This window comes from Prosopis cineraria, unplaced genomic scaffold (genome assembly GCF_029017545.1).
Source record: "Prosopis cineraria cultivar Desert tree isolate PC_DT_omini unplaced genomic scaffold, ASM2901754v1 PC6, whole genome shotgun sequence".
In the NCBI taxonomy this organism is placed as follows: domain Eukaryota; kingdom Viridiplantae; phylum Streptophyta; class Magnoliopsida; order Fabales; family Fabaceae; genus Prosopis; species Prosopis cineraria.
In genome coordinates this window covers 5745360-5759467 of record NW_026555337.1, presented here as the reverse complement: position 1 = coordinate 5759467, position 14108 = coordinate 5745360, and the positions used below count along the sequence as shown (strand labels likewise).

The following is a 14108-nucleotide window of genomic DNA, read 5'->3' as shown; positions in this document are numbered from 1 at the left end:
TACCCTTCCTGATCTTATTCATGAGATAAAAAGTATCAACCTCTACATGAAAGGTATGTTATTTGGTTATTATATGCCAATGGCTCTCTTTGAAATTTGAGAAAGGCATCAATAGGAAAGGGTATATTTGCATATCTCGCATTTAAGAGGAGACATTGTTGGGATGCAAGTGTTTGTTAATGTTGAGTGAAATTTCACTTAAATATTTATATATCTTCTCTCAGAGCATGATATATATCCTCAATTGATATCATATTGAGATTGTAAAACAATCACATGTTATGAAATTGAAAGTGTTGTGATAAATTAAAAGTTCATTGATGTAAATGGATATATTGTTAGCATAATTTGTTCGATCATTCTAAGATCATGTATATAATGTAAAGAGTTGTAGAGAATATACATTAATATATATTAAAGAACTAGAATATTCTTTACAAATAGCAAGCAAGCGCACATATTATAATAATATAATTATTATGTGCTACTTATTCTCAAATTTGATCAAGGGTGAAACTAGCCTCAACAATTGAGGAAGCCAAATTTTTTTCATAAAAATAGGGAAAGCATAATCTTTTATCTTTATAATTTCATTAAGTCTAGTTTTTAATCCTTATAGTTTTTTTAATATTTTCAATTTCCATAGTTTCGAAAAGATTGAGTGATATATATTTGTTAGGTCCCAATAGTTTTTATTTTTCAGTAATTTTAGTTTATATAGAAACTGAGAATATTGAAAAAACTATAAAAACTAAAAGCAAAATCTAATAAAACTATAAGGACTAAAGATTATCTCCTCTATTAAAAAATATAAGACATTTTTTAAAAAGTTGTAAGGCATTTTAGTATTTCGAGGTATCATTGTTGTCTTTTTTTAAGTATCCCTATTAATAATAATTTTATATTTATTATAAGATGTTTAATAAATAAAAATAAATATAAAAAGATAGGGTTAATTTAAAAGTAAATAATTATTTTATTAAAGGATAAAATTCGGTCAAAACTGCCTTTCATTATTGAACGAAGAGTGTTTGTTTGTTCAAAAAAAAAGCCCACACACATATTGTTAATTTATTTTTATCATATTATTTATAATTATTTTCTTAAAAATAATTCATAACTTAATAATGTCATTAAATGATAATTATATACAATGGTGTCTCAAAATACAAAATGTCACCTCATATCTAATAAATTATTTTCAAGAAAAAAATATACAGAATACATTTGTGCATGAGTGAGTGTTTATATTTTTTATTATTTTTAATATATTATTATAAATTGATGATAAAAAAAATATAAGTGCTTTTCAAATTTTATAAAATTGTAAACGAATACACAAATATTAAAAGTATGTGTTAAACATAGCTAAGTTAGTTGAGGAATTTTTGTTTGGATACTATACGGATACAATGCACCACATCATTCGTATTTCATCTAGTGAAATTGTATTAGTTCAATCAAATAAAATCATACATTATTATTTTTACTAATTTAATTTTTTAAATAGAGTGAATATTAATCCTTTTATCTTCAATCCATTTGCAAATTACATTTATAGCCATTTGGCTTGACACGGTTTTGTTGAATAGAGCGTAGATTATCCAATCGTGTTTTTGCGAAAAACGCCTCATACTGGTCCCGTTAACATTATTTCCCAATTTAATGAAAAATAAGACAAAAATTTAATGACAAGGCTTATAAAGAGAATAAAAAATCATTTTTTTATCTTGTAAACAAAATAAGAGATAATGTTACAAAAGTATGTATATATTGCACCTAAATATATTAAACTTCATTTGCCTTTTTTTGAAGGAGGGAGGGGTTCATTTTTTGATAAAGCCAAACATTTAAAGACTCATATAAATATATGAGAAGAGGAAGGAATTGGGCTCCCTCACAACACACCTAGTTCTCACTGATCGTGAAAATATCATTAGTTATAATTTAAAATAAATCTCCACATTTTGAAAATATATCAAATTTATATATATATATATATATTTATATATATATATATATAGATGAGCTTATTCAAATAGCATATGAATCATTAAAGTACTTGACAAATTGGATAGATGTACCTGTAGGATGACTGCATGCTTAATTTTTACTCAATTCATTTAAAAAATATAAGTTATTTTTCTAGGAGTTTAATGTTTAAAAATATAAGACATTTTTAATATTTTAAAGTATAATCAATATATTTTTTAAAAGTATCCCTATTAAATAATTATTTTATATTTATTTTTACAATGAAATGTGCTATTGCATTTGGATAAATATAAAAATATAGTGTTAGTTTAAAAATAAATAAATACTTTATTGAGATAAGATTTAATTAAAAATGTCTTACATTTTTAACGGATGGAGCACTAATTTAACATTATACTTAGTGCACAATTTAAAACATTATATTTAATGCATTTGAACAATTTTAATTGAATTAGAATTTACTTCTTCTATTAAATGAACCTCACTTTCAATAAAGTAATTATTTATTTTCAAACTAACACAATATTTTCATTTTTACTCCTGCTTAATAAGGTGTTTTACTCTAAAATAAATATAAAATAATTTATTTATAGAGACACTTTTTAAAAAATATGCAATCATTACACTTTAAAATATTAAAAATATCTTATACTCCGTCTGTTTAAAAATGTAAAATATTTTTAAAAGAGTTAGATGTTTAAAAATGTAAGGTATTTTTAGTCTTTCGATGTCTAATTATTACTTTTTTTTAAATACTCCTATTGAAAATAACTTTATATTTATTGTAGGGTGTTTAATAGAGATAAATGTGAAAAGATAAGATTAGTTGATACGTAAGTAACTACTTTATTGAGGTAAGATTCGGTTAAAAATGCCTTATATTTTTTAATAAAGAAAGTATTTTTTAACAACTAACCTTTTAAAAATATATTATATTTTTAAACTAAGGGAATATTTTATATTGTGTTAAAATCTATTTTTCTCCGGGTAAACAAAAAATTTAGCTGAGTTATAGTATTAGTCACCATTAAATTAGGATAGATTTCAATTTCAGGCCAAAATAACATCCACCAAGTACTATTCCTGGCCTTTATTATAAGATATCGTTTAAAAAATACGAATTATACATGTGTTACGGGGCATTTGATGATGAACCTTGATACGAGACAAACGTGCTTTAAAATATATAATCATTATATTTTAAAATATTAAAAATATTTTATATTTTTTAACAATTAACCTTTTAAAAAATACATTATATTTTTAAATGAAGAAAATATTTCATACCGTGTTAAAATCTATTTTTCTCTGGGTAAACAAAAAATTTAGTTAAGCTATAGTATTACTCATCATTGAATTGGCATAGATTTCAATTTCAGGCCAAAATAACATTTACCAGGTTCCTAGCTTTTGTTATAAGATATCGTTTTAAAAAACACGAATCAAACATGTGCTACGGGGATTTGATGGTGTACCTCTTCTAGCCCTTGATGCGAGACAAACGTACTTTTTTTAGTCCCATGAGACAAAATTACAGCAATTAATGTACCTTTTTAATTTTATCCCCGGTCTATTTATTATTACTTGAATTTTTAGATAATAATTTAATATAATTATTAATTGTAGAGAGGGGCAGAGTTGAAAAGTCATATATTTTTAAACAATTTTAAGGTATCAACTACCATATTTCTTTTAGCGTAAAATTGATTAATTAAGTTTTTCAAATATTATTTTGATTTTTAACCAATTAATATTATTTTTTAAGGTTATTAACCATGACAAAGATTATAATGTAAATTTGAATTTTTTTATATAAATTCAGGTAAAACCTGAAATTTAATCCATTTTCGGATAAAGTTAATAAATTAATAATCTTTCATTCCCAGCGAAGCGAATGAGGAAAACTTGACCAAAGAACAAAAAGGAGGAGGAAAGGGAGGCGGGGAGATAAGGGTGAGTGTGCCAGTGCCTGAGAAGAATCGCGTTCCATGCCACGTTGGCGATAGCTATGGCATGGACGGGACAGATTAAGATGGCAATTAGCAAACACGAAAATCCACCTACCTTTGTGGTGGTCTTCATAGTTTCTTCAAAATTGACCCTCTCCTTTCCCCCTCCCTTTCTCTTTCTTTTATTTTTTTCAGCCATCCTTTCTCTGCCCAGGTCTCTCCCTCAACGCATTTGAAATTTAATTTTCTTTTTATATTTTTAAAAATCCTTTAAGAGGCACGTAAAAGTTTTTCTCACATTTAATTTCAACACAATTGTTATTTATATATTTTCTATTCTGATTTAAAATTCCGTTTCACAAGCACAGTTTTGAACAGCCCTTTATTTTTGAAACGTGGGTTGAAGTTGACAAATACAATTTTGTTGCAAACGCACACTGAAATTGATAAATTAGATGGGTGAGAATATGCAGATGAGGCCTGGTCTCTCTCCATTTGCTACGGTCTATTCTCTTTAAAATGCACTTTCTTAAATTCCATCATTGCCTTGACACATCAGTTCCGTGAGCAATCGTCGAAAGTCTTTTCAGGGTTGATAGCTCCGAATCAATCTTTTGGATTATTGGCTATTTTCGTTAATTTTTATCCGAAACACTTCTCACACCATCGAAATATAATTATTAATAATTGCTTCAACATTTTATAAGATATGTTCATGAACTCATTTGATATTTTATAATAGAAGATAATTTTATAAATCATGATTTGTTAATTTATTAATGAAACTTATTCTACAATTAGTTTTTTAACTATTTCACTCTTTAAATATGTCTCTCTCTTTCTCATTAAACAGACGGTATCTACAAAAGTTTATATATTTTTATTGATTTTGATAATATTATTAAAAATAATTTATAAATAAGATTGAGAAGAATACTTTTGTTTACCAAGTTAGAAAATAAATGACTTACTAGTATATTTTAGATAAGAGGGAGTGAATAATTTTATTGATATTTACATTTACAATTTTATAAAAAATACTATAAAATGAGAAGGGAAGGGAGTAATAGATGAAATTATGAAATCTATATGCTTTCGACCAAATAATGAGAGCGAATATACTTCAAATTCAGTGGACTTAAATGAAAATAGCTGACACGGAGCCCATAACAATCATACAGCCGAACACGTGATGACCTTAGAGAATCTGGCGGCTCCAAGACAATTACGGTTGTGTAACCTCTGAACTCCAATTTCACGATAACGCGCGGTCGTGGCACGTAAACAACACCAAGTTATCCATCAGGGCGCAATAACAATATCATTATTATCTTGAATATTGAAGGTTTCCCCATAATTGGACTGGAGTTTTAAGAATAAAAAATATATTATAAAATTAAAATTATAAGTATTCAAATTATGTTCATCATCATAAAATCAATTTTTAAATATTACATATCATAAAATTAGTTGACAAAATTAATACATAAATGAAATATGATTTTTTTTTTCATATTTTTTATATTATCTAATAGCCTTTCGTTGACTAGTTATTTCTTATTTGGGAATCGGAACTTAAATGCAGAGTGCAATACTAGCTCTTAGAAATTTTGGGCGTTATTACGAGTATAGTCAATCAACAATAATTTTATCTTTTTTATTTAATGGTACTCATGTATATAGTCAATCATTTTACTGTTTACTTAAATAGCAACCTTTTGTCAACCGAAGAGATTTTACCAAAGACGAGGAAATTTTTTATTCCTTGTCAGGGAATACATGCTAATATGCCAAATACTAGTCGTCTCAATGTTAGGAATCATTTCAAGTTTCAAATCGGATAATGAAAAAAACGGGAACATAAGAATTCTACTAACGTGCAAGCACTGAAGTAGATCAGGATAGCTTTGGAAGTCGGAACTGTACGCGTCGGCAAGGCGCGTGGCACGGTACTTTCAGCGTTTACAGTAGACATTTTACAAAGGAGGTATGCATGACTTGCACTCTTCTTTTTAATGGTTTACAGAGCTGTTAAGTTCAGCTGAGAAGCGAGAGAACCCTTGTCCATACAGAGAGGGGAAAAAGGAGAAAGATTCACTCTTTTAAGAGAATTTCCCTAGTGTGTGTGCCTTCACGTATTTTTCTTTGCCTTTTTCCTGGTCTCCAGCTTTCTCCAAAGGCTAGGGTTTTACAGAATATAGTATGTTAAAAAAAAAAAAAGCCTTTGTTGGTGATGCCTTTTCCTTTTCCTTAAGTTCCCAGCTTCACTGTTATTTTTTTATTTAATTTTCATTTGATTCTTAAGCATTAAGTTTATACGTTGAGCTCCAATTCCGGTTTTTGCGTTTGGAGAGTGCATTGAATTTTCTCTCTTGCTTAATTTTCGTTTATTCTTCCAGCATTTGCTGAAATTTAAGCTCCTCACTTCCTCTGTGAGTTCATTTTAATCTTGGATTCCGTCCTCACTTCTCTGCCATGTATGATATTTTGCGTTTTTTCCTTCTTCTTCTATTTTTTTTTTCTGGTGTGAGTGTGTCTGTTGATTTTCCTGCAATTTGATTTTTTTCCCCGAAATGTTTGGGTTGATTTTCAGCTGGGAGGATGCTGTCCTGATTAGCTTCGTCGGTGAATTTTGAACTGAGCTGGGGATCAATGGGTGGTATAAGATGTGCTTTTGAGTTTAAAGGAGCGAAGATCTATGGACAAGTTTTGTTGGGATTCATGTTGATCTGCACGATTCAGTTTTCACAAGCGGACACGAATCCTACTGACGGTAAGGTTTTTCTGCCTTTTAAGTTTCATCATTTTTAATTCATTACTGATACGATCTTCGAAGTAACGCGGGAGAATGAGTGGGAATTGACTTGAGATTTACTGGTGGCTCAACTATTGTAAGCTAACAGGACAGCCTTTTGTATTTTCGAATGACATTTTGGAGGATAATCTATTCCTCATTAGAAACTGATGTACCGAATTTTCGCTGCTTCTTCGGCCTTGTTTTTAACGCTAGCGTGAAATATGAACATGCTTACTTATGTGTACCAGTGTGGGGAGGACTACTGAACTATGGGCGTGTTGGAACTTGGAACTAGAAAATTATAATAGGAATTTAGGATTGTTCGGTTTCTGATAGTTTTAACAATTCCATGTATTTGTGGTCTATAAGAGTTCTAAAATTTCCTTCTTGAAACAGTTTCTGCTATAAATAACTTGTATGCTTCGCTGGGCTCCCCTGTTCTCCCTGGGTGGGTTCCAAGTGGGGGAGACCCATGTGGACAAGCATGGCAAGGCATTCAGTGTAATGGATCAGATATACAGGCAATGTATGGTATCCCATCTTCTTGATTCTTCATATTATTTGATATCTCTCAAGATAGTTTGCTCTCTGTTCCTTTTAACAACACATGGTGTCTGACAGAGTTCTTGTTGGTGCAAATTTGGGAGGCGAACTTGGTGATAGCTTGGGAACGTTTGTTTCCATAAAGAAAATGTAATAATACTCTCTCCTTTCCTCTTTCTCACCGTATTTCTTGGTCTCCATCCGCTCATCACTTTTTGAGTGGGTATAATGCATGCGTGCATTTGTATGAGTTTGTCTGTATGCATTATATTTAGTCAATTCTTGAGCCACTGCAATCCTCCTTATTGTAAACATATATTTCTTCTGCACTGTCATTATTGTTTTAAACATTTTTGGGGCAGAGATCTAAGCAACAACCACATTGGAGGAAGAATCCCATCAAGCTTGCCAGTCTCCTTGCAAAATTTGTATGTAATACTAATACCTACCTTGATACAATACCAGCTCTTGCCAACAGTTTTAACAATAAGGCATAATTTTCTGTACAATTCTAGTTTTCTTTCAGATAACCAGTTCACGGGAAGTATTCCAACCTCTTTATCTACTTTGACTGAACTGACTGTCATGTGAGTTTGTTGCCTCTCCTATTTTTGTATTTATATCTGGTAAATATTGAGGTCAAATTCTATTGTAGTATTATCTCTAAACAAGACTGAATTATCTCCTTTCAGATCTTTTAACGAAAATCAATTATCAGGAGAAATCCCGGATGTATTTCAATCACTTGCAAAATTGGTTAATCTGTAAGACCTTATTTTAAATATTATAGATTATTTGAGTGAAGATTGTTTACTTATTATTTGCAAAGAAGGTACTAACGGTGCATTAATACTGATGTCCAGAGATTTATCGAATAATAATTTAAGTGGGGAACTGCCTCCATCTGCAGAGAATTTGTCAACTTTGGCCTCCCTGTGAGTATTTGGTCTTGGTAAGACCATCTGTATGAACTTACCTCCTGATTGTGCGTCATGTGAACTAACTAATCACTTATTGGCAGACATTTGCAGAACAATCAACTATCTGGGACCCTTGATGTTTTACGAGACCTTCCGCTGAATGATTTGTACTTCTCCTTGCCTTGCCTCATAAATTTTAATGATGTGATAAGTTATAGAAGTTTTGGAATGTATTAAGTATTAAATACTATCTTAAAATTGTTTTCCTTCTTGTCCTCTTGTTTATTTCGTATACATTCTACCCCTGTTTGAACAGGAACGTGGAGAACAACCTATTCAATGGACCAATTCCTCAAAAGCTTCTAAGCATCCCAAACTTCAGGTCAAGGCTAAAGCTAAAACTTTGAAGTATTTTGGTTTTTATGCTTAATATGGTGAAATCTTGCATTTGAGATATATGGACATGGCTCTTGGTTTTAGTTGCTTGTGCCATGTGCTTTGGTGCTTTAATCTTGTGGTTTTAGGCTTCTAATGTACAAGGTATTTGGGCTTTGTGGTTTTGAATTAGCTTATTAGAAGAAAGATAATGTCAACTTAGTCAATGAAGAAGAATGGTGAATGGTGGGCTAACTTAAAAAAGTGGTCACTAGACTATTATACGATGGGCAATAACAGGACCTAAGGGGAATAATTTGGCCAAATATTCTGGATCTGTTTTATCACATGAGGGTCTTAGGATAAAAAATCAAGTTTCCAAGAGTTGATTGCATTTTTTTTATGTAAGTGTTTCTTTTTTGCTGCTTTTGTTGAATTTTGTTGCATCAGAAATTTAAGTAATACATACTTGTAATTTAGTGGCTACATTAACTATTGATGATGTTTGTTATGCAGAAAAGATGGGAATCCATTTAATGTTAATGTTAATGTTACTACACCTTCAGCCTCTCCATCTCGTTCTCCGGCATCAACATCACCAGGAACCCTGGTTCCTGGAGCCCCAACTTCTGGACGTGCACCTACTAAGCCGGCTGAAGGACCAACTGCATCAAAGGAATCAAATTCTGGAAAATCAAGAAAGAACACGAAAAGGGTGGTTTGGATATCAATTGCAAGTGTGTTAGGATTTATTATTTTGGTCTTGGCTCTCCTTCTCTTTACTCCAAGATGTAGAAGAAGGGAAAGGGTTGGCAGGATTTCTAAGCAACATCAAATTGGAGCATATGGAGATGACAGACACAATGCTAGGGATCATGGGACTTCAGTCCAACCACCCAGTCAAACTGAGAAAGGCAAATACTTGTATTTTTTGGGGCATGAGCCTTTCATTTGATTTTTTTATATAATATCTAGTTTTTCAAACTAATGATATACCATTTAACTTTATGTTTGGACAGTACCAAAGGGGCCTGTTCTGAGGATGAAAGAAGATCAAGCAGAGACCAGGAGAGTAGAAGCTATTCCCAGGTCACATGATGAGCAAGAGAAAGATGTGCGAAGAATGGGAACATTACCCAAGCTGAATGATCATGAGATAGATATGAGCGCACTAGATGCCTGCTCATTGCCCCCTCCCCCTCCCCCTCCCCCTCCATCACCGCCCCCGCCCCCGCCCCCGCCACCCCCACCACCACCCCCACCGCCTGAGGAGAAGGTGACTGTTGAGCCAATCCCTTTCCATGGAGGGGCTACAATCAATCCTTCTGTTAAAAAACCAGTTTCCCCCACTTTTGCAAAATCTTTCACCATTGCATCACTGCAACAGTGTACAAACAGCTTTTCTCAAGAAAACCTTATAGGAGGTGGCATGCTGGGGAGTGTGTATAGGGCAGAGCTTCCTGATGGGAAGGTATGGTTCTTCCTTAACAGATTCATTGATTTGTATTATTTGTAAACTTGCCTTTTGTTTGTTTCACTTGTCGATGTATGACCTGTCTTCCTGGACTCTAATAGCCTTGACATAGCCAGTAATGTGGAGGTTAATGTAATTATTATTTAATAATTAATAAATATTTTACAGTAAAGAATCTGATTGATACTTTCTCCTTTGTGTATATAGCCTCTCTGGGAAAAAAGAACCATTAGCCAGTCAATGCTAGTCATTGACTCATTGTATCATGGCTGTTTAAATGATTCTGAGGTCAAACTTAATATAGAAAGAATAATATTTTCGTTGCATGTTTTTTGCTGGGTTGTTCCTCTAGTGTAAATTCTGGGTTAATTTCACATGTTGAACTTCATTTTTCATTTTTCTTTAAATTTCCCTCCACAAGGTAATGATGCAATAAATAAATGTGGCTCCTGTTCTCTTTATGCAAATTTAACTGCTGATATCTTTTTCATTTTTGTGCTTCTTGAAGAACTTAAGGATAAATGTGCAGGAACATTGTTATTGGTCACTTTTTTCTCTACCTCTTCTGTTTTTGATAATTTTCTTGTAAATTTTCTGAACCACATGGTAAATAGGTCAATGTAGTATTGTGTTGTCTGGATATCTTGTGTATCGGTCTGTCACAGGCTAAGTAAATGTCTGTATATATTGATCATATTCATATTTTTTAATACTTGACACACTTTCTGAATGAACTAATAGCTACTTGCTGTGAAGAAACTGGATAAAAGAGTTTCTGATCATCAAAAGGATCAGGAGTTTCTTGAACTAGTAAACAATATTGACAGAATCAGGCATGCAAATATTGTTGAGCTTATCGGTTACTGTGCTGAGCATGGCCAAAGGCTTCTGATCTATGAGTACTGCAGTTATGGATCACTTCAGGATGCATTGCATTCAGATGATGAGTTCAAAACAAGATTGTCATGGAATTCTCGCATTCAGATAGCCCTTGGGGCAGCTAGAGCCTTAGAGTAAGTCCAGTAATCATTGACATAAAATAAAATTGGTCCCACTTTGTTAATTGCATGGCTCATACTTCTTAAATATGCCGCAACATAATATTGTGGCATTATAAAGGTTATGCATCCAATTGCTATTAATTTCCAAATTATGAACCACTAAAACATAATATTTATGCACAATACTTCATCATGTGGATCTTATAGATAAATATGAAACTTACCTTTACATCGGATAGATTTTTCAGGTGATTTGATCAACTCATGTAATTAAGAAAAGAAATTAGAGAAGAGAGTAGATGAGGACAAAGGGTTACAAGTCTCTGGACTCAGCTTTAAATTTACATTTTGTAAATACACATTCATAATCAGTTTTTAATGTTCACTTTGTCACCTCCCTTTTGATTGAGTTTTTCTAATCCAATGCTTCCATTCCAATAGAGGTTTTGTACATTATTTGTGCGATGTTATTTAGCCAGCTATAAAGTTAATCTAATCAAGTCCATTGACAATCCTAGGTATCTTTCTGTATGTTGGTTGTTATTGTGGATCTACTATTGCTAGAAAATGTGTAAAGAGCTATATTTGATTAATATTTAAAGCGGGGGTGTCTAATTAGAAGCAAAACCAAGTTAAAGTTGAATAATCTCAGTGTCTTATATCAAATCTGTTCGCTGACCTCTAATATTTAATAGACGGAAAAGGTTTTTGGGACTTATAATGACATTCATGAAAAAAGATATTGGGATGTTGAGCATTTGAAATTTTTTTTGGAGTAGACATATTTGCATTCTACATACACATAATTTGATATTCTGAATCTAATACTTGCTGTGGTAATCTGAGAAGGTATTTGCATGAGATCTGCCAACCACCTGTTGTGCACAGAAATTTCAAGTCTGCCAATATTCTCCTTGATGATGATCTGTCTGTGCGTGTTTCTGATTGTGGTTTGGCACCCTTGATTGCTTCAGGTTCTGTAAGTCAGGTATAATAATGATTTTTATTATATTTTGCTATGGATGTTGTTGTCTATGAACATATCCTTTTGTAACTTACTCAAGTCAAACCTCTTTTTTGGTCATATAACCGGTTTGGAACTGAGAAATATTGGTCTTCTCACCCATGCATTTTTTTCTAACTTGAGTTGTATTATGGTAATATTAAAAGCTATGAAGCTTCCTCTGGAAGGTTCCATGGGAGAAGGTGGAAGTAGGAGCTAATATCGCACTTGCATCTATATCATTCGGCGCAAAATTCTCATTACTCTTGCTTACATAAAATATTAAAGAGACGAACACACATAGTATATGTATGCATTGCTCTGAATTGTGCATTTATTAGGACAGCTTGAGCATGGCCCCAGACGCAGGACATCTTCAGTACATACATAGTAATTGGCAGCCTCACCAAAATGCTGCTTTGTATTCATCAGCTTGAAACTTGACTGTCTCTGTAATGAGGGGAAATTGGAAAACGAGGATGAACTAGTACATTCATAGTCATGCAATTAGATGTGGAACGTTAAAAGTTTTGTCTGGATGTTCATCTGAAGTTGTTCGCACAGTCACAGGACAACTTAAAAGCACATCATTAATGTATCAAAGTATTTTTAATTAGTAACAAACTGATGTCACACCAATCTTTTCCAGCTCTCAGGGCATCTGCTAACAGCTTATGGCTATGGAGCTCCAGAATTTGAGTCTGGAATTTACACAAACCAGAGTGATGTATACAGTTTTGGAGTGGTTATGTTAGAACTATTGACAGGCCGCCAGTCCTATGACAGGTAAGAATGCAATAGCCTAAGTACTTATTCACCCCCTTTTGAATTTTCATCCAGCTGATTTATGCATTTCTAAACATCTTGGACAGGACACGCTCTCGAGGAGAGCAATCTCTAGTTAGATGGGCAATTCCCCAACTCCATGACATTGATGCCTTATCAAATATGGTAGATCCTTCTCTTAATGGAGACTACCCAGCCAAATCATTATCAAACTTTGCAGACATTATTTCTCAATGTGTTCAGGTGATATTTTAATGCAACTTTCAAGCTTTACTACTGTCACCAACTGATTCCAGTTACTGTGTTTTTTTATGTGCCCAAGTTTTCTGGGATTTAATATTCTGGTCTCAATGTATGTATTGCAGTCGGAGCCAGAATTTAGGCCACCTATGTCAGAGGTTGTTCAATACCTACTAGATATGATAAGGAAGGGATCTCGCAGAAGTGGATCAAATGAAGAGTGAGGAAAAGTAGTAACATGTCCTCGTAAATGAATGTGCAGAGGTTTACCTCCAGAGTATCAAGAAGTAGAAGTACACATGTCAAATAGTCGTCCCCTTGCTTCTTTGCTTCCAACTAACCCATGAAGTATTCATGTGAAGTACTAGCGGGAGGAGATTTGTTCTATCAGCTTAAGAGTATTGTAGTGGTCGCCAATCCTCCCTCCTCATTCTTGTCATTTTTATTTGACAGTTCCTATGTATAGTTCTTTAAAACCTTGCCATGATATTTGTATTGCACAGAAATTAGTACTGACTAACCCATTTGTTTGATAATTATTTCCAAATATTTGGTAATGAAAGGTAATTTCATTGTGCACTTGTTTGATTCCATGGTCGGCTCTGGAAGTGACATGTAATTTGATAAAAATTGCTTTGCAATTTTAGATTTCACTTGCTTTGGATTGGCCATTGCTCTTGGTTTGATTGTTAGATTTTCCCGCCAAAACAATCGTTGTACTTGTAGTTGACAGTTGCGGATTACGATGTATTTTCTGTCGTAGATACTTCCGATAGACAATTCCTGCTGCGTAACGTATCGTGCGGAAACGAAAACGGCCAGACCACTTGCACCCAAAAGAAATAGGTTGGCCAAAGAAAATGATTGTTCTGTTTTTTCTTTAGAATATTATGTCAGCTAGTCTTAATTTGAAGGTGAAAAAAAATTAAAAAAGAATGAGTAGTTTTAGTTACATGTATTTTTGGATATGAGCATGCCATTTTTCTCTTTCTTAAATTCCAAACATTACCACTACGTTAAGGCAA

The 14108-nt window shown here is 32.6% G+C and overlaps 1 protein-coding gene across 6 annotated transcripts; it reads left to right on the top strand.

Moving 5' to 3' along the window:
* Positions 1-5982: 5982 nt before the first annotated feature.
* LOC129312427 (protein STRUBBELIG-RECEPTOR FAMILY 3-like) lies at positions 5983-13674 on the top strand. 6 transcript variants are annotated; one of them, XM_054955047.1, is made up of 18 exons: positions 5990-6144; positions 6344-6421; positions 6538-6717; positions 7138-7267; positions 7363-7434; positions 7647-7712; positions 7800-7871; positions 7977-8048; positions 8148-8219; positions 8306-8371; positions 8521-8586; positions 9096-9493; positions 9599-10050; positions 10795-11066; positions 11904-12042; positions 12707-12843; positions 12930-13086; positions 13209-13674. In XM_054955047.1, exons 3-18 carry the CDS (start codon positions 6597-6599, stop codon positions 13305-13307), a joined length of 2391 nt encoding a protein of 796 aa, XP_054811022.1. In that variant the 5' UTR covers positions 5990-6144; positions 6344-6421; positions 6538-6596; the 3' UTR covers positions 13308-13674. The 6 variants fall into 6 exon arrangements, with proteins under 6 accessions (XP_054811023.1, XP_054811022.1, XP_054811026.1 ...); XM_054955049.1 differs by having other exon boundaries at positions 6003-6079; XM_054955050.1 differs by having other exon boundaries at positions 6047-6065.
* Positions 13675-14108: the final 434 nt, after the last annotated feature.

Bases quoted from the DNA above. Each gene is read 5' to 3' on its own strand.
- LOC129312427 (XM_054955048.1), top strand. From the start codon at position 6,597: ATGGGTGGTATAAGATGTGCTTTTGAGTTTAAAGGAGCGAAGATCTAT. The intron at 8,220-8,305 runs GTGAGTATTTGG...ACTTATTGGCAG, and splicing joins TTGTCAACTTTGGCCTCCCT to ACATTTGCAGAACAATCAAC. The intron at 13,087-13,208 runs GTGATATTTTAA...TATGTATTGCAG, and splicing joins TTATTTCTCAATGTGTTCAG to TCGGAGCCAGAATTTAGGCC.